Below are 20,581 nucleotides of genomic sequence, written 5' to 3'. Positions count from 1 at the left end.
AAGTCTATTTATGCTTTGATTTATGCTTTTCTGGAAGGTATTGGGGATTGGAAAAAATAGAGCCTTGCATACATACTAGTTATATACTTACCACTGAGCTGGACTCTGGTTTTATACCTTGTTTTTGCTTTGTTGCATCTTTGGATATTGAGCGTTCTTTCAGTTTGTTGTCCGTGTTATGGTGAAATTTTCTCTGCAGCCGAGAGTATGTTACAATGTAGTAAATATTCACTAAAGATACCAATTCTAAGTCCCTATCCTATATTCTATAGATCCATCAGTAAAAGGTAAGGACCTAGTTCAGGAGCCAACACCCATTTTGTATAACCAGTACAGGTGCTATAGATGTCCAGAAGTGTCCATATAACCCAGTTATATAACTCAGAGACTATTTCCTAGAGGTATGGACTCTCAGCACTCACTTATCAGGCCAAGAGGACTTTAAATCTATTACCATAGTATAAATTGCTTTTGTCTAGAATTACTCATTTCCTTTGTAGTTTGGTGGGAGTTGAGTAGTACATAGTTCTATTTTTCTATACTTCATGATCCATCTCATCCTTAATCTTGTTTCTGCTTTATCTTTCAGCCCTTTACACATGCTCACTGCTTCAGCCAAATCATATGACTATGTGATACATATGTATGACTTATACTTTATAATATTTCTCATTTGTCTACTATTTGTTTTACAATGTGTGTGATCTTTTAATCTCTACTTAAACATTCTATCAGCTTTTTAAATAAATGGAGCAGATTGAAACAACAGCTATTATTCCATTGAGACATTCATATGTGTGAAACTGCAAAACATTTTTTCCTATTTACTAAAATGGTCAATTTTCTCTCACACAATAAAATTTTCGTGAATTATTGTCAGAGATGATCATCTGGGATACATATATGCATAGAGGTGCATATATGTTGCATTTGTTCATATACAATATATATGATCATATATAGTTGCTGTAGAGAATATTTTATGCACATTGACAATATCATTCACTCTAAGAACCCAAGGCCTGAGGAACGTTAATGAAAAGCAAGTATAAACTTGGGATATTTTCATAAACTTTGTCTTCTTTGTATTCTCTATTTCAACTGTAGTCCTAAATAAACAATAAATGAAAGAATGAAACAAGTAGACTTCTCTGTTCCTTGCTCTCATGTGCTTTCTAGTGTGATCCTAAGAATGACTTGTGGATCTTTGCCTTGTCCATTCTACTCAGCAGCACCTTTGTCTACAACAGCATGGGAACCATCAATCAGCAAGCCCTGGATCAGCTGCAGTATCCTTCCTGGAAAAGAATAGTCATCTTGTATTGAGTTTAGGAAAATGGCAACTAACTCTGTTTCTTTAAGTGACTCAGTTTTCCTGGTTTAGGATGGGTACATTACACAAAATGGAATGTTATCAATGAGTTTGTAGGTGAGATCTGAAACTTGTTTATGATGTGTGGTGCTTTTCATTCCTTAGTTAAGATCCCAGCTATGTAACTGAACTAACAGAGCTAATCAAGGCAAAGTCCGCTAAGAAGTCTGATGAAATGGATGACTCTGATGAATTTGTGAGTTTCTTTCCAGACTTTGTTTGGGTTGTTCAGGATTTCATTCTGGAGCTGAAGTTAGATGACCAGCCCATCACAGAGGATGAATATCTAGAGAATGCCTTAAAGCTTATTCCAGATATCAGAGCGAGGCTCGGGAAGGGGAAGGGTTCAGTAGGGTTATGGTATATACTAAGCCCTTTTAATCTGCATTGGATGTGCATGTGTATTTGAGATTGGATTGTGCTACAATATGAAACACTAATTTTTGAAAGGCAACTGATTAGTTTTTAAAAAATACAACTCCATTTAAAAATTACATTTTTACTCTATTAAAAATTACATCTTAAAAATGTAATGTCTATTTCCACTTTAAAGTCCTCTAGTATCATTTATGACAACAATTCTCATATCTAAAAAAGTTAAATATATTTCAATAGACCATTTTATGAAATACTACATGTAAGCCAATGTTTTACAGAATTCTATCAGTTCTCATAGATGATATGTCATAAAACCTGAAGTTTCAAAATAAAAACCAACAATTCTTTCTAATATGTTGTACCTGAACATTTAAAATAACATTATCTAGTGAAATAGTTCATCAACAGAACCATATACAAATAAAATATTAACAAAATATGTTGTAGAAAAAGTTTTGGGTTTTCTTTTTTTTCTGTCTTTACAAATACTATTTAAAAATTTTTTATTTTTATTTTTTGTGTTGTTTTGGGTTTTCATCTGAACAATTAGTAAATCCACAGACACTTCTATGCTTGTTCTGGCATTATCGTTTGAAATTTTCAAGTGGAATATAAAATCACTAGAATGGGCACAAATACTGGATCAAATTATTTTAGGCCCATTAACATCATGAAAAATTATCCCTATTATAATCCATCCTATAATGTTGAAAGGTCCATTTATTAATTTTGGTTTTTTGTTTGTTTTTTGTTGGTCATGGGGCTTGAACTCGGCCTGGGCACTGTCCCTGAGTTCTTCAGCTCAAGCTGAGTGCTCTACCACTTAAGCCACAGTGCCACTTCCTAGTAAGTTTTTTAAAGTAAGTGCTTCATGTGAAAAAATTTAAATTTGGTTAGTATAGAATTACATGTAATAAAATGGGTCAATTTTTAAATCAAAATATTTTCCACATTGTATTTTACTAGTATCTGGCTCATTGATGTTCCTTAATGGAAGTATATTGTACAGTGAATACTTAAGAAAAAGCCCTGATATTTCTTTTGAATAAGGCTGTCAATCTTTTAGTTACATTCCCTATAATATCACTGTGTTGATTTGTCATCCTCATACTTAATGAATTATATATTTCACAATTGTTAAATGAACATATTATCAAAGTAGAATGTTTGGGGCACTTGAAAAGACTATCAATATTTTTAGATATTATTTTATTCAGTCTTTCAACATTTATTGATCAATTCTTTTTTATTTTTATATGTTTTATATTGGACAAATACTCTATAGGACAGTTACAGTTACATGAGTATGGTAATAAGTACATTTCCTATCAAGCATTGTTGCCTCCTCCTTCCCCTCCCCTATAATCCCTTCCCTCCCACCTCCACAACTACACTCCTCTATCTACCGACTCCCCCCACCCTGCCTAAATTGTAAAGTTTGTTTGTCAACATAGTGTCTTATACAAAGTGGTTTCTATTTTCTTGCTATTGTTTCTAACGTATTTATAATGTACCATGTGATTTTTTTTTTTTTTGCATGTTCCTGCCCCACAGTATAACCGCTGTTCTCACTGTATTTGATGTCCTTGCTCTGCATCTTGTATGTACACTTCTCTAATTTGGGGAGGGGATGGGAAAAAACAAAATGATTATTGATCAATGCTCTAGTTGTTGACATTGTCTCTGTACAGCCTCATAGATTAATTTAGAGAATGAACAGATATCCAGAATACATCTAAGTTAATTTTACTCTTCAAAATTTTCAGTGAAAGTAGTCTTTAAGCAATTTGTGGTATGTACTTATACTTGTGAGTGTGTATACATATATACAGATATATGTATTTGTATATTTCTAACAGCTTTTCTGTTCTGACTTGAATATTATGTATCTTCTTTCTAGCATTTTCTCCAATACCATCTTACCCTTTGCTGATATAATTTTATTTTATGTCTTAGATTTCATTTCTGTCAAAGATACAATAGAATCATAAAACTGCTTCTAACGATTTTGCTTCACTACTCACTAGTTAAATTCTTAACTCAGGAGAGTTTTGCCAGAACTAGGGATACTAATCAATTTTCTCCTTTTGTGGACAGATAGATACCTAATCTTCAATTACTTGTTGCCTTTTGCCTCTGTGCACACCGTTGGTTTGCAATGAAGTATCATTTTAAGGAGATTTTAAGACAGTGATGTAAAAATCTCTGGCAATGAAAATACTCAGCCCCTCGGATGTGAGGGCGATTTGGCTGTGACATCTGTCACCGCATTGATCGCCAGGGTTGGTTCAAAATACTCAGCCCCTTGCCTGATGGCTGCCCTTCCAATGATCAATTTTTCCATTTTATGTTTTTATTGTAAATGTTCAAAATGTGTTATTGAATTTGTGTGTTGTCTATAGACAAGTATCTTAATTTTTCTTAGAGATCAACTTTCATTTATAACTGTTACAATTAGGGCTCGCTACTATATATTATTAATATATGACGGCATTTTTAAATGCCAGTTTGTTATATCCATTATCTCCTTTTTTCCTTTCCACTTATTTTATTTTTTTATTGTGCAAATTTATTGTTCAAGTACAGAGGGGTTACAATTACATGAGCAAAGAAATGAGTACATTTCTAATGAAGCATTGTTGACTCCTCCTTTGTTTCCGCTTCCTAACCCCTCCCCTTCCCTCTTCCCCACAGCCCCACACCACCCCCAATAACTAGTATATGACTGAGACAAGCAGAAACTGTCAGACAAGTTGATGTTAGGTGAAATGTACCCCAAGATAAGGATTCAATTTTTTTCTTTCTTGTGATTTTTTCTAACATATTTATAAGATGATTCCTTTGTTTCTTTTTATGTCCCTCCACCATGGTATAACCCCTGCTTTCACTGTATTCCTTTTATTTTTTATAAGCATGAATCCAAAAATTCGAAATGCCAACTTGCCTAGGGAGTGCATTAGGTATTTCTTTCCAAAACACAAATGTTTTGTCTTTGATCGCCCTACAAAAGAAAAAGAACTCTTAATTCATATTGAGGACTTGCCAGAAGACCAGCTGGATTGCAATTTCCAAGTGCAATCCAAAACCTTTTGCTCCTACTTCTTTGCCAATGCAAAACCCAAGAACTTGAGAGAGGGAATTATTGTCACTGGGAAACGTGAGTCTTCTTTGCTCCTGGATTTACCTCTCTTCTTAATTCCCTTAAGTAATTCTTTGATTACATTTTTGCATTTGTTAAGCATATAGAAAAATAGTTGTTCATGTTTCATATAATTTCATCTTTCCTAATTATTGTTTGTGTTGATGGAGCTTTATTGAGATAGAATATACCTTAAAAACCATTTCACTGATCATATAAGAGCTGACTGATGCTAAAGATTAATTCCTGTGTTTTAGATTAAGTCACTTGGGAAAGTGTTCTGTATGGACAGAAAAATATTTTGTGAATTTAAACTAGTTATGAAGCATATAAGATGCCCAGTTCCCAAAGGTTCATTGGGAGTTTAAAATCAAAATTCAGTTAAATTCTAGCTACAGAAGTGGCCTTAGGATGTGTACAACATGCATACATAATGTTAAGTTCTGTTATGATGTTCTTCTTAAATTAACATGCAGATTTTCATTCATATTTAGACTTGGGTCCCAAAAGTTAGACAATTTATTTCATTTGTAAACTTCATTCATTTTGCCTGTGTAATCTGCTTTTTTAAAAAACTTTATATAGAATTCTCTAGACAGGACACATTGATCATATTGGTGATTATTAGTGATTTAAATTATAATGTGTGAATTAAGAGCCTGAAAGAAAAATTGAATAGGAAAAAGCAGTGGTGCCAGAAGAAGTAGACTTTGTCAAATACGATAAAGGAATTTCATATCAGCTACTCAGGAGTCAGTGACTGGGAAGATAATAAATTAAGGTTATCCAGGGCAAAAAATTAGCAAGAAGTTACCTTAATCAGTAACTAGGCATGGTGGCTTGTGTCTGTTAACACAGATATGCAGAAAGCATAAAAAGGAGGCTCACAATTCATGATAGCACAGGTATATACAAAGGATGCTATCCTTAAAATAATATCAGAAGCAAAAGTGTGGCTAGGAATGTGGTGTAGTGGTAGAGTGCTTGCCTAGCATGCATGAAGCCCTGGATTTGGTTCTTCAGTACAACATGAACAGAAAAAGGCAGAAGTAGCGCTGTGGCTCTAGAGTCAGAGTGCTAGCCTTGAGCAAAAGAAGCTCAGGGACAGTGCCCAGGCCCCGAGTTCAAGACACAGGACTGGGAAAAAATCAAAAAGTGTTGGTGGTGTGGTTCTGTTCATATAGCATTTGCTTAGTAAGCTCAAGGCCCTGATTTCAAGCAATGATATCACCAAAAAAAAGTGTGAAAGTTGTTTAAAGTCTTAATGTTTTTTACAATGCTAATTTTAGAATAAAATAGAAGTGTATCTTGATGTTTCTCCTTAAATTATTGGGCTCATCCAGGCCTGGGGACTCTGGTGGAGACTTATGTCAGTGCTATCAACAGTGGAGCAGTGCCATGTTTGGAAAACGCTGTGACTGCCCTGGCCCAGTGTGAGAACTCAGCAGCTGTGCAGAAGGCAGCCAACCACTACAGCCAGCACATGGCTCAGCAATTGAGGCTCCCCACTGAGGACCTCCAGGAGCTGTTGGATGTGCATGCGGCCTGTGAGAGAGAAGGCATCGCAATCTTCATGGAGTTATCATTCAAGGATGACAAGAGGGAGTTTCAAAAGTATCTAATGGTACCATGTCTGCTCCTGGTCTGTCTTTCCTGAAGTCTTCCCCTTTTAAGACAATGCTTCTGCTCATCATTTTAACCCAATGGATCATTTCCTATGTGTACATTAGGAGCCTGGAATTTTATGAGTGTGAGGATTTTCAGGCTGATGGGTGCCAGACATCTAACTTTTATTGGTGCATAATAAATTACAATATGGTTGGCAAGTAAAAAACCCAGGCACCAGTGGCTCATATAGTAATCCTACCTACTCAGAAGACTGAGATCTGAGATCATGGTTCAAAGCCAATCTGGGTAGGAAAGCCCATGATACTCTTATCTTCAGTTAAACAGCTAAAGTCCAGAAGTGGAGCTGTGACTCAAATGGTGCTAGCCTTGATCAAAAAACTCAGGAATAGCTCAGTCCCTGAGTTCAAGCCCCAGGAACAGCATTAAAAACCATATGTGCATTTATAAATTTTCTATACCATTGTATACATATGACCTATGGTTCTGTATGTCATATGCAATCATATACTTAAAACATACAGTTGATATATATCTCTATATATGTGCCATACAGTCGTGTTTATCATAAGTATAGTGTGTGGATGTTAGATAAGTCAACAAGTGCTCTGCTCAGGGCACCCAAATGAGGTCAGAACTTCTGACTCTGCAATCAATTTTCTGTCAGGATAAAAGCACTTCACACTCTTATGTGCACACTGCAAGAATTAACAAATGGTTCCAAAACCTTGAGCATATGAAAACCTTCAGAAATATTGCAAACTTTTTAGGCATTCCTTTTCATTCATCCTTGCAACACACATCCTGAGCTTACTCTCCTTTTAGATACATTCACTTGCTATAGCTTCTCTTATGGCTTTATTGTTGTTCATCACTGGGCTGTTGAAAGAATTGTGTGGGGCCTGTTACTGAATCCCATCATTTTACAGAGAATGATCCAGGCTCTCAGAACGTTCAGGGACTTACTTACCAATATTACTCAGACTGTTTTCAGAAGTGGTAATGGCTCCGTCCCCTGTCCCCATGTGCTCCGAGGCCTTCACCTTACGTCTTCCATGAAGATCACCTAGAATTTCTTTCTAATGCCTTCATTGCACTGTCTTCCTATCGCCTTAACAGAATACCATAGAGAGAAAGAAGGAAGATTTCATCCTGCAGAATGAAGATGCATCTGGCAAATACTGCCAGAAGGAGCTGAAGAAAATTTCCCAGTCTTTCATGGAAAGCATTTCCAATGGCACTTTCTCTATACCTGGAGAGCATAAGTACTACTTGGAAGCCAAGAAGAAGGTTGAACAGGACTATAAGCTAGTGCCCAGGAAAGGGGTAAAGGTGAGGAATAAGGGGATGAATTGCAGTTAGTCAGAGAATCTCATTTATGTACTTATTTGTTTCTTTATTTATTTATATTTTCTTAGTTGTGGGGCTTGAACTCTAGGTTTGGTCTTTGTCCCTGCCCTCTTCAGCTCAAGGCAAGTGCTCTACCGCTTGAGCCACAACACCACTTCTAGTTTCCTAGTGGATGTTTGGAGATAAGTTTCATGGACTTTTCTGCCCTGGCAGGCTTTGAACTGTGATCCTCAGATTTCAGCCTCCTGAGTACCTTGGATTAGAGGCATGAACCATTGGCACTTGCATGGGAATCTCATTGTTAAAGGACACAAAATCTGTGAGAAGAAAATCTGCATTTTTCCCTCTATATTCACAATTAGTCTTCCAGATACTTCCAGAACTTCCAGATAGAATAGGATTTTTTCATAGATCAAATTGTGCAATTGTTTCTTAATTAAGTTGATGAGATTTAAAAATTAAATATACCCTTTGTTCTATTCACAAGCAACTGATAGACTTGCCTCAGATACAAATAGTAAATTGAATTTAACAAGATAAGGTATGTTATGCTGGCATGAACACCAAGTAAAAAATAATGGTGGGATTAATATGGTAATAATATTAGTGTTAATAATGCTCACACATATGCAAAATCATATTCTATTTTTCATTTTGGGTTTATTCTTTTTGTTTGATTTAACTCAAGGTGTTTCATGTAGCGTAAGCTGGTTCCAACTCATATCATTTCCACTTCAGCCTCCACAATGCTATGATTAGAAGTATGCACCACTATGTCTCAATTTCGACACCCTATGTTGTATCATAAATACTCAATAACCTGTAATTTCAGGCTACTTGGAAAACTATAATTTAAATTTCAGAAATATCCTATAAATTACTACTAATGTTATCCAAGTTTTGTAGTTGAGAAATACGAGGCATAGGGAAGCTAATAAGTTGTAAATTCCTAGAGCCTGTACTCAGGAAACCTGGTAGACAGTTCATAGGATAGCCATACAGAACTCTGGAGTTAGCTCAGGAAAGATTTCTCTAAGAGTAGAATGAAGGTCAAGATGTATTATCAGAGGATTCCTTGTATTTTAAATAAAAGAATGCAAGTATCTTGGTAGAAGAATAGAATGTAGGGATATATTTTTATTTTTGTGGTACTGGGTTTTGAACCTAGGGATTCCTACTTGCTCAGGTAGTATGTTGTCATTGGACCCACGCTTTTAGTTAGGCTCTCTGCTGGTTATTTTGGAGATAGCGACTCATGAATTTTTCTGTCTGGGCTTGTTTCAAATGAGGATCTGCTGTATCTCAGTATCTGACTAGTTATGATTTGTAGTCATGAGCCACCAGTGCCCAGATAAAGAGTATACACTTTGGGTACATGTAACTCTCATTGATATCCTGGAATAGCAATAGATTTCTCTGTTGCAAAAGAAAAAAAGGCTTGAATCTGGGTGCTTTTGTCTCATGCCTATAATCCTAGCAAGTATACACACATACATACATACATATATATGTATATATTTATATATATACATATATATGTATAATCTCAACAAGCTGAGATCTGAGGATTGCAATTCATAGCCACCAAGAAAATATGTGGTACTGTTATCTCCAATTAACCACCAGAAGAATAGAATTAGCACTGTGTTTCAAAATGGTAGAGTGATAGTTTTGAGCACAAAGATTAGGAACAACAGCCAGGCTGTTAGTTCAAGCCCCACAATGAATGAAAAACAGGCTGGAGAGCTATGGCAGAGGCTCCTATAAAATTTTTCTAAGCACTACAAGAGAAATTGGCTTTGCTATTGTGGTTCAAGAATGAACAGACACAGAGGAATCTTGAAGACAATTGAAACTTTACAGGATTTGAAGGAAATAATTTCTGCAACAAGAGAATAGACTTTTGTTGTTTGACATATTCCTCTTGTTTATTGGTTTCCTAGGCAAATGAGGTTTTCCGGACCTTCCTGCAGTCCCAGGATGCTATAGAAAAATTGATCCTACAGTCACACAAAGCTCTCACTGATGGAATGAAGGCCATAACAGGTACTGGCGAAGGTAACGCTTTCAGAGGAGGGGGTTGGTTCCTGAAAACCTTAACTGATGGACTTGAACATCTTTATGAAAGGAGCTTCCTGTTCTACACTGGAATGTACAAGATGCTAAATCTGAAAAATAAGAGGTCAGGTCTTGTCATAGCCAGTGTGGCAGCACATTTCCATGTCATTCTCACATGTGCCTGAGTTTGATCGCTGGAAAAATTCAGAGACAGTTTGGGTTCTGATCCCAGGAGGTTAGGGTTAATGTTTGATTCTTGTTGTTTTTCTTCTCTAAAACCAATGTGGAATACCTGAGTGGGCTGCAAAGGAAGCAGCTGAGAAGGAGAAGGAGATGCTAAGACAGGAACAGAAGGAACAGCAGCAAAAGATGGAGGCCCAAGAGAAAAGCTACAAGGAAAATATGGCCCAACTACAATAGAAGATGGAAAGGGAAAGAGAGAATCTGATCAGAGATCAGGAAAAGAAGCTGGAACACAAGCTGAAGGTGAGTCTGATGGGGCCTGGGATATATCACAAGGATACTTGTGAGCTTGCCTTTGCCAATATCTCAATAGAAATAAAAAACGTAACTTGAATATATCAGGGCCTGCTGTACAAATCCTGAACTTAATATCAATCATATTAGTGTACCTAATAAGTTGATTAGAAGACATACTGAAAGAAAATACTAGCCTATGTAATATATCAAAATTAATGAATGATAATAAAAATTTTTAAGTAAAATATTGTTCCTAAAAAGATACATGAAGTACTCTACAATAAAATCAGAAGAACTCTTTTAATTATTACTAAAATATTAATTTTAGATTGATAGGATCAAAATGTAGATGATTCCTAAGTCATCATGTCAATATACTGTGATTCAAAGAAATATGTAACACAAATGTTCAGGAAGTATATTTTAACATTTATATGTCAGATTACAAATATTAAAATTACCTCAAGAGGCAAAACCCAAAATTCAGCAAAATAAAACCCCAAGAATTGTGAACTCAAAAGTCTTGAGGTCAAGGGGACGTGGGGTAGATTAATGAACAGGAGAAGAGAGGGAGAATTCAGTCAAGAATGTAATGTATAACTACAAAATTAAAAATAATAAGAGAAGGGGGGTAAAAAAAGGAGGATGAGAAAAGAATAAGAAAAAGAGGGTGACATTGATCAAGATATATTTTTTCAGAAACTGCTCCTTTGTACAACTACTTAAACATAATCATAAAAAGAAAAAGTATGAACAAAACAACCAAGGAAATTCTAGAAAATGAAAGGATGGATCAATTAGAGAGCAAAAGCTCCAACCATGTTCTAGCATAGTGGCACCAGCCTCTGAATATTTCCATAGGAGTAAAAAACAAAATCTAGGAGTGTTGGTATTGTAGAATCATGCATGCAACGAATTTCAAATTCTATTTGGCCAAAACAAATTTAAAAATCTCTCTATATTGGTGTGTGTGTGTGTGTGTGTGTGTGTGTGTGTGTGTGTGTGTGTGTGTGTGTGTGTGTGTGTGTGTGTGTAACCACACTATGGAGAGGCTTCAAAAAAGAAATCTAGAGAGTTATGTCATTAGATAATAAAATAAGGATAGTAATTTTAAAAATCAGTGCTATAAAGAACATCCACCTTGAAATAATGGAGCAAATATGTAAGAAGGAATTGAAGTTTCATTGCAAATGAGTTGTGCAAAACAAATTTCTGAGATGCCAGTGCCCACTATAGATCCATCAGGAATATCAAATTTTGGTTTTGATTTGACCCTGGGTTGGCAAAGATTTGGGAGAACAGGAATTACTTTCTCATTGCCGGTGACAGTGGTAATGTGATGTACACTTGTATATCAAAGGGTTAAATGCAGAAGCCTGTGCTCCATTTCATAATTATGTGGTAGATTGCCCCTGTGCCAACATACATACAAAGGCATATGTTTTCTAGCAGACAACTGGATATACCTGTCTGTCTGGTAATAGTACGGTTCTCCTGCCATGTATATGTTTAGTATGATACTCACTTACTACTTAGTCAAAAAGAAATAAAGGTGAGAACAGAAAACAAAAGTTAGCAAACATTTGCGGGATTGAAATAATCCCGCTACAGGATGGACTATTAATGCTCTGGAAAATGGTGCCAGTCAGTTCAACAGGAAGAGTGTGGCTATCACAACAACCGAAGAAGCACAGGTCTGCATCCTCACCTTTCTTTCCATATGTATTCACTATAAAGCCTGGGATGATGGCTACAAATGGTTTTCTAATTGCAACCCCAATGTATAAAGTTAATCAATTAGAAGAAATCATTCTCTTGGGGCTGGGAAGGTGGCTTAGTGGTAGAGCGCTTGCCTTGCATGCGTGAGGCCCTGGGTTCGATTCCTCAGCACCACATAAGCAAAAAGAAAATACCCGGAATTAGCGCTGTGGCTCAAGTGGTAGAGTGCTACCCTTGAGCTGAAGAGCTGAGGGACAGTGCCCAGGACGCTGCCCCCGCCAAAAAAAGAAGAAATCATTTTCTTCAGGTCCAACTCAGAGATTTTGGATCCCTCTCAGCTATTTTACTGAGGACTCTGACAAACTAAACTGAAAGAATATCACTTGTGTCAGTTATATATGTTATTTTTGTATTGTAGGATTTTCACTCAGTCTATCGACTTCTTTAAATAACCCAGTTTTCATATCCAAATTGTGTCTTTTCCAGAGTCTGCTCCTATTTATATTCTCCTATTTCAAACCTTCTTGACTGAATGGGGTGTCCTCCTTGTGTGAACCTTAAAGTATGGTATCACAAATTCATTCTTGGAACTGTAAAAATGATACTACACATGCATTGCTATCTCCCCTGCTATCTCTTCATCCCATGTATTTGGTCTTGATCACTATTTATTTATTTATTTATTTTTAATTTTATATTATTTTATTTGAGAACATACTGTACAGAGGGGTTACAATTACATGGGCAGGATAATGCATACATTTCTTACCAAGCATTGCAGCCTCCTCTTTTGTTTACCCTTCACCTCCCTTCCCAGCCACCCCCCTCCCCCCAACCCAATCATACCCCCCCTCCTCCCCCCACACCGACATTGTAAAGCTGGTTTTGACATGACATTTTGTACTTCTCATTGTTGCAACAGGTCCACCTGAATCCTTAAATAACTTGTTTGTCCCCATCTCCTCCACATGTTATACTGACATCAAATATAGTGAAAGCGGGGGTTACACTGTGGGGGAGGGACATACAAAGCAACAAAGAAATAATCTTATAAATGTGTTAGAAACACATGCATGAAAGAAAGGAAAACATTAAAATACATATTTAAGGGTTCGTTTTCCTAACATCATATTATCTGACCTTTTCCAATTGACTCATACCTATACTAGATATTGCAAATAAGGGAAACCATGGGACCTATGTTTCTTTGGGCCTGGCTTACTTCACTTAATATAATTTTTTCCAAGCCTTTCCATTTCCTAACTAATCGGGCAATGTCATTCTTTCTGATGGAGGCATAGAATTCCATTGTGTATATATACCACATTTTCTTGATCCATTCATCTACTGAGGGGCATCTGGGTTGGTTCCATATCTTAGCTATGGTAAATAATGCTGCAATAAACATAGTTGTGCTGGTAGCTTTAGTGTGGTCTTGTTTGTAGACATTTGGGTAATTGTCCAAAAGTGGGATTACTGGATCATAGGGGAGATCTATGTGAAGTCTTTTGAGGAACCTCCATACTGCTTTCCAAAGTGGTTGAACAAGTTTACATTCCCACCAACAATGAAGTAAGGTTCCTTTCTGTCCACATCCCCTCCAGCATCTGTTGTTGTTAGAGTTCTTGGTTTTTGCTGTTCTAACTGGAGTGAGGTGATATCTCAATGTTGTTTTGATTTGCATTTCTTTTATGGCTAGGGATGTTGAACATTTCTTCATGTGTCTATTGGCCATCCTTCTTTCTTCTTCAGAGAAGCTTCTCTTTAAGTCTTTCGCCCACTTATTTATTGGGCAGTTGTTTCTTTGAGGATTTGTTGTTGGGTGGTTTAATTTTTTGAGTTCCAAGTATATTTTAGATATGAGACCCTTGTCCATTGTATGGCTAGTAAAGATCTTCTCCCAATCGGTGGGTTTTCTATTGATCTTGCTAGCTATGTCATTTGCCCTGCAGAAGCTCTGCAACCTTATGCAATCCCATTTGTCCAACCTTTCTTTGATTTGTTGTGTTTCCGGGTCTCTATTCAGAAAATTTCGGCCTGAGCCAAGGAGACCTAGGGTTTCTCCTATTCCATCCTGTAATGTTTTCAGAGTGTCTGCTTTGAGTTCAAGGTCTTTGATCCATTTGGAGTTGATTCTGGTGCAAGGTGATATATAAGGATCTAGCTTTAGTTTTCTACATGTAGTTAACCAATTTTGCCAGCACCATTTACTGAAGAGGCTGTCTTTCGTCCATTCTATTGTTTTAGCTCCCTTATCGAAGATTAGATGGCTATAGGTCTGTAGGTTCATTTCTGGGTTTTCAGTTCTATTCCATTGGTCCTGAGGTCTGTTCTTATGCCAATACCAAGCTGTTTTGATTACTATGGCTTTATAGTAGAGTTTGAAATTTGGTATTGATATTCCTCCAGCAGTGTTCTTTCCGTTGAGGAGCTTTTTTGCTATTCGGGGTCTTTTATTGCTCCATATGAATTTTTGGATTGCCTCTTCTATTTCCTTGAAGAATGAGGGTGGAATTTTGATAGGTATCGCGTTGAATTTGTAGATAGCCTAGGGAAGTATTGCCATTTTCACGATGTTAATCTTGCCAATCCAGGAGCATGGAGATTTTGTCATTTTTTAAGTTCTGTGTTGATTTCCTTTTTTAAGATTTTAAAGTTTTCATCATAGAGGTCCTTCACTTCTTTAGTTAAGTTAATACCTAGGTATTTTATTTTTTGTAGGGCTATTACAAATGGAGTTGCTTTCCTAATTTCAGCCACACTTTTCTCATTGTTGGCATACAGAAAAGCCATTGATTTTGGGGGGTTAATTTTATAACCTGCTACTTTGACAAAGTTTTGAATCAGCTTGAGTAATTTGGGAGTGGAGTCTATGGGATTCTTTAAATACAAGATCATGTCATCTGCAAAGAGGGAGAGTTTTATTTCTTCTTTCCCTATTTGGATCCCCTTTATGTCTGCATCTTGTCTTATTGCTGTAGCTAGGCATTCTAATACTAGATTGAAGATAAGTGGAGAGAGTGGGCATCCTTGTCTTGTTCCTGAGTTAAGAGGAAATGGCTTTAGTTTTTCACCATTGAGTATAATGCTGGCTGTAGGTTTGTCATATACAGCCTTTATTGTATTGAGGAATGTTCCATGGATTCCTAATTTTTCCAAAACCTTCATCATAAAGGGGTGTTGGATCTTGTCGAATGCTTTTTCTGCATCTATTGAGATAGCCATGTGGTTCTAGTTCTTGCTCCTGTTGATGTGATGAATAATATTAATTGATTTGCGTATATTGAACCAGCTTTGCATCCCTGAAATGAATCCTGTTTGATCGTGGTGTATGATTTTTTGGATGAATTGTTGAAGTCGGTTGGCCAAAATTTTGTTGAGAAGTTTTGCATCAGTGTTCATCAAAGAAATGGGTCTATAGTTCTCTTTCTTTGATGAGTCCCTGCCTGGTTTTGGGATGAGGGTTATGATGGCTTCATAGAATGTGTTCGGTAGTGAGCTTTCTCTTTCAATTTCATTGAAGAGTTGGAAGAGTATTGGTGTGAGCTCTGCTTTGAAGGCCTTGTAAAATTCTGCTGTAAAACCATCTGGTCCTGGACTTTTCTTAGCTGGGAGGTCTCTTATTGCTGTTTCTATTTCAATGCTTCATATGGGCCTGTTAAGATAGTTTAACTCATTTTGGTTTAGTTTTGGCATGTCAATATTTGCTAGGAAGAGGTCCATTTCTGCCAAGTTCTCAAACTTATTAGCATAAAGTTTTGAGAAGTATTCCCTTATAATGTTCTGAATCTTGGTTGTTTCCGTGGTGATGTTTCCATTCTCATCTCTGAGTTTATTAATTTGGGTGTGTTCTGTCCTTTTTCTGATAAGGTTTGCTAAGGGTCTGTCAATTTTGTTAAGTTTTTCAAAGAACCAACCCTTTGTTTTGTTGATTCTTTCTATAGTTTTTTTGGATTCTAATTCATTTAATTCTGATTTAATTTTGATTATTTCTTTCCGTCTACTGGATTGGGGTTTATCTTGCTGCTCTTTTTCAAGGAGGTTTAGATGTGTCATTAAATTGTTAGTTTCAGATCTCTCCAATTTGTTGATGTAGGAGCTCAGAGCTATAACCTTGCCTCTGAGTACTGCATTTGCTGTGTCCCAGAGGAGCTGGTAATTTGTGTGTTCATTTTTGTTGAATAGCATGAACATTTGTATTTCCTTTCTAATCTCTTCCATGACCCACTCATGATTCAGCAGTGTGTTGTTCGGCCTCCATGTGATACCAGACTTTCTTTGGTGGCTTTTGGTGTTGGGTTCTAATTTTATTCCCTTGTGGTCAGAGAGAATGCAAGGTATAACTTCAATGTTTCTGAATTTAGGCAAGTTTGCTTTGTGGCCTAAAATGTGGTCTATTTTAGAAAACGTTCCATGTGCTGCTGAGAAGAACGTTTATTCTGATGCTGCTGGGTGAAATGTTCGGCAAATGTCTGTTGAGTCTAGTTGATCTATGCAGCTGTTTAGATCTGCGGTTTCTCTGTTGAGTTTTTGCCGAGTTGATCTATCTAGTGGGGAGAGTGGTGTGTTAAAATCCCCAACAATTAATGTCTTTGGATCTATATGGGATTTGAGGGAAAGTAGTGTTTCTTTGATAAATTTGGGTGCTCCATTGTTTGGCGAATAGATATTTAGAATTGTATTATCCTCCTGAAGGAGAGATCCTTTAATTAGTATGTAGCGACCTTCTTTATCTCTTCTCACGAATTTTAATTTGAAGTCTATTTTATCTGATATTAGGATTGCAACTCCCGCCTGTTTATGAGGGCCGTTTGCTTGGTAGATTTTGTTCCAGCCTTTCACATTGAAAATGTGTTTGTTTTTACGGGCAAGATGTGACTCCTGCAGGCAGCAGATAGAAGGGTCTTGTTTTTTAATCCAACTAGACAGTCTATGTCGCTTAATTGGAGAGTTCAGTCTGTTAAGGTTAAGAGATAGGACTGAGAGGTATTTGGGAGTTCCTGCCATCTTATCCACCTTCTTGGGGGCTGCGAAAACTGAGTTCTTCCTATGGTTCTTGGATTCTCAGTTTGGGTGCAGTTTGTTGGCCTTTATTGTGGTCTTGTTGGTTTTCTATGTGTAGGACATCTTTAAGAATCTTTTGTAGGGCTGGTTTGGTGGAGATGTATTGTTTCAATTTTTCTTTGCTGTGGAAGGTTTTTATTTGGCCTTCAGTTATGAAGGAGAGTTTAGCTGGGTACAGTATTCTTGGTTGATAGTTGTTTGTTTTTAGGGCATGGCATACATCATTCCAGGCTCTTCTTGCTTTGATTGTCTCTGCTGAGAAATCTGAGGTGATTCATTCTTGGTTGATAGTTGTTTGTTTTTAGGGCATGGCATACATCATTCCAGGCTCTTCTTGCTTTGATTGTCTCTGCTGAGAAATCTGAGGTGATTCTAATTGGTTTCCCTTTATAGGTGATTACCCTTTTCTCCCTGACAGCTTTAAGGATCTTTTCCTTGTTCTGAGTTGATCCTGTGTGGATTATAATGTGACAGTGGGATGTCCTATTCTGGTCTGGTCTATTTGGGGTTCTAAAGGCTTCTTGTATCTGAATAGGTCTATCTTTTTGCATGTTTGATAAGTTCTCTGCTACGATCCTGTTAAACAAATTTCCTAGACCATTAACTTCTGTTTCTAGGTGCTCCTCTACACCCATTATCCTTAAGTTAGGCCTTCTGATCTTGTCTGCCAGATGTTGAATAGATCTATCTTATTTCTTAGACTTGTCTTGGATGGTTGTATGTTCTTTCTCTATGATATCTAGGCTGTCTTCAATCCCTGAGATTCGATCTTCTGCATGGTCTAACCTGCTGTCAAGACTCTACTTTGATTTTTTTTTATCTCTTTTCCTTCTAATTGGTCAGCTCTGATGGCTTCAAGTTCTTTGTTGAAGCTCTGTCTTAGGTCTTGTATGAATCTCTTTACTTCCTTAATTTGGTGTTCAGTATTTGTTCTCAAATCACTTAGTTGATTGGATATGGTTTCTTTGGACTCCCATTCCTTCTGTTGGGTTCCATTCAGCTTTCCCTTTGTGGTCTCCCTAACTTCCTTCAGCTCTTTGTTAATGGATTCTATGGATGCCTTTAGTGATCTTTGTATGTTCTCTACCTGGTCTCTCAATTCCTGTATTACTCTTTGATTAGCTTCCTCGCGTTCGTGGGATTCCTGCAGTTCTCTTTGAGTGTTCTCAGCCTGCTCACCCCATTCCTCCCTTTCTCTTTGAGTATTCTCAAGTTGTTCACGCAAATCCTGTATTAGTTTTTGAGTAGCTTCCTCACGCTTATGGTATTCCTGTATAAACTTCTGGGATGCCTCCTCTCTCTCCCTATCATGCTCATACAGAGTCCTTTGTACATTGTCAAACTTCTCATTTATCATGTTTGCTAGTAGTGTTTGTAGAGCTATTTGGAAACTCTCCTCTGGATTATTCATTATCTGTTCTAATCCCTGATTATCAAGATTGGGAATTGAGATACCCGAATTTGCCATTTTTCTTGTGTTTTTCCGGCTTACTCTGCCCATTTGAGATGAGGATAGCACCAGTTTTGTGCTAGAACACTATCTTAAGGCAACCATCAACCAAAGTTTGCATTTGTACAGTCAATAGTCTACAGACACAATCTAGTTCAACAGATACATCTATTCAACATCAAACAACTATATGTTAAAGGACTTCGAACCGCAGAAAAGAATTTGGAAAACCAGAAATTATTAGGATTAGGGAGAGATGTGGGTAAAAAATAGGAATAGATTGGTGTGGGGAGGCACAGGGAGAGTAAACTATGTCCTAGTCACAATGCAGGAAATGGGTTGGGTAGGATGCAAGTAGAGAGAGAGAGAAAGAGAAGAGAGGGAGAGGGGAATGAAAAGAGACCAGAAAAAAATAGAAATGGAAAGATTAATGTTATTATAGAGATTAAAAGACCATCTATTTAGAGAGGAATGTGATTATGTTGAGAGAAAGGGAGGGACATAGAGGAGGTGTGAAAAACTTTAAGGATGGGAAAGGGAGAAGAAAAGATCAGAAGTTCAGTAGAGCTAGACAAAAAACAAAAAGATAATTAAGAAAGAAAGAAAAAGAGAAAGAAGACAAGAAAAGAAAGGAAAATGCTCATTCACATATTCCTAAAATAAAAATTATAAGAGGAGAAAAAAAAAGTTACTGGAAAACAATTGTTTTTTCAGAAGAGGCAAAAATTAAAGATTAATAAAAGTTTTAGAAGAGAAAAAAATTTTTATATATATATATGGTATCAAAAAACTAAAAACAAACAAAAAAAGAAAAGAAGAAGATGAAAAAAAGTCTTTTGATTTTTTTTGGGTGGGGGGAGGGGTGGGAAGAATCCTGTATCTCCCTTTTGTCTGTAACCAGTCTCTTGTTGGAGTCTCTGGTTAGCTTGAGGTCCTGTGGCTTGATTGGTTTCTTAAGTCGGTTTGTTGGAAGATGCAGAACAATGCTCTGCTTTACCCAAGATTTTGAGATCCCCCTCCCAGGTTAGTTTTCTGGGAGGTTGATCTGCTTTGAGAATCACAAAAGAGGGGGATGCGATGATGAGGCTAGGTTCTGGGTAGAGTTGAGGCCTTTCAACAAACAGTAGCTTTTCCCTGGGGCTATTTTGTGATAAAGCTCACAGCGCCCAGCCTGGAGCCATTCTCAGGGTTTCTGTTTCTCAATTGATTGTGGTGGCTGCTAGAGGGAGGGGCAGCCTCTGGCTCTGGTTACCCTGTGAGGCAAGCCACTCCGATGGCTGGCGCCTGAGCTGGGTGACTTTTCCCTGGATGGAGCTGAGTCTGGCAGGTCACTTCGCCATTAAGTTCTTGTGACCTGCTAAATGACTCGTTTTATTCCAAGGCCTGAGCTGGAGCTAGCAGCTCCTCTGAGCTTTGTCGGTATCCAAGATGGAGATCACCGGTGCTGGGGGGGGAGGGGTGGCCTTCCCTCCTCTGCTCACTGAGAAGGAGTGAGGACATCGGGCTTGTACTCACGCCGAGTCTTGGATCCTGGGTCGTCTCTGGTCTGCAAACTGCAGGATGAAGATGTCCGCTCCTTGTCGGTTCTTGTTGGTGTTGAGTAGAATCCGCTCGTCCACTGAGTCTGGCTCCTTCGTCCCGGATTCTCTGTGTCTCAGGTATGACCCCGCGGCGGTGGTCTCCGCCGCGACCCTTCCGCCGCAGTGGCAGCTGCTGGCAGGTGCTCAGATGTGTCTTTTTGCCTTGGCTTCCCCTCTCTTGTCTAATTCTCTGTCCTGTGATGGCACACTTGGTGTGATTCTCTGGCTTAGGACTGTTCACTGGAACTCTAAAACTGCTTTCTATGCGAGAGCTTGTTCAGATTCCAGCTTCTCCTCCGCCAGCTTCCCGCCACTATTTATTTTTAATGCCTAGATTCTATTCAGAACATAGACAACAGTTATTC

General features: G+C 37.5%; 1 protein-coding gene and 1 pseudogene across 1 annotated transcript in view; both read left to right on the top strand.

Moving 5' to 3' along the window:
- The window catches only part of LOC138816535 (guanylate-binding protein 7-like), a 96,742-nt gene extending 86,437 nt beyond the window's left edge, over nt 1-10,305 (top strand). The window contains exons 8-14 of the mRNA XM_070006338.1: nt 1,180-1,289; nt 1,490-1,686; nt 4,662-4,907; nt 6,233-6,513; nt 7,635-7,847; nt 9,809-9,911; nt 10,221-10,305. Coding sequence (XP_069862439.1) covers nt 1,180-1,289; nt 1,490-1,686; nt 4,662-4,907; nt 6,233-6,513; nt 7,635-7,847; nt 9,809-9,911; nt 10,221-10,243 — 1,173 coding nt within the window. The 3' untranslated portion in view covers nt 10,244-10,305. The remainder of the gene's footprint in view (nt 1-1,179; nt 1,290-1,489; nt 1,687-4,661; nt 4,908-6,232; nt 6,514-7,634; nt 7,848-9,808; nt 9,912-10,220) is intronic.
- A 22-nt stretch (nt 10,306-10,327) lies between these two features.
- Nucleotides 10,328-20,581, top strand: part of LOC138816534 (guanylate-binding protein 7-like) — a 55,021-nt pseudogene continuing 44,767 nt past the window's right edge.

Source organism: Dipodomys merriami, unplaced genomic scaffold (assembly GCF_024711535.1).
Source record: "Dipodomys merriami isolate MVZ:Mamm:240054 unplaced genomic scaffold, mDipMer1.0.p SCAF_7, whole genome shotgun sequence".
Classification (NCBI taxonomy): Eukaryota; Metazoa; Chordata; class Mammalia; order Rodentia; family Heteromyidae; genus Dipodomys; species Dipodomys merriami.
The sequence above is the reverse complement of the archived record's forward strand: the minus strand, read 5'-3'. Positions and strand labels throughout refer to the sequence as shown.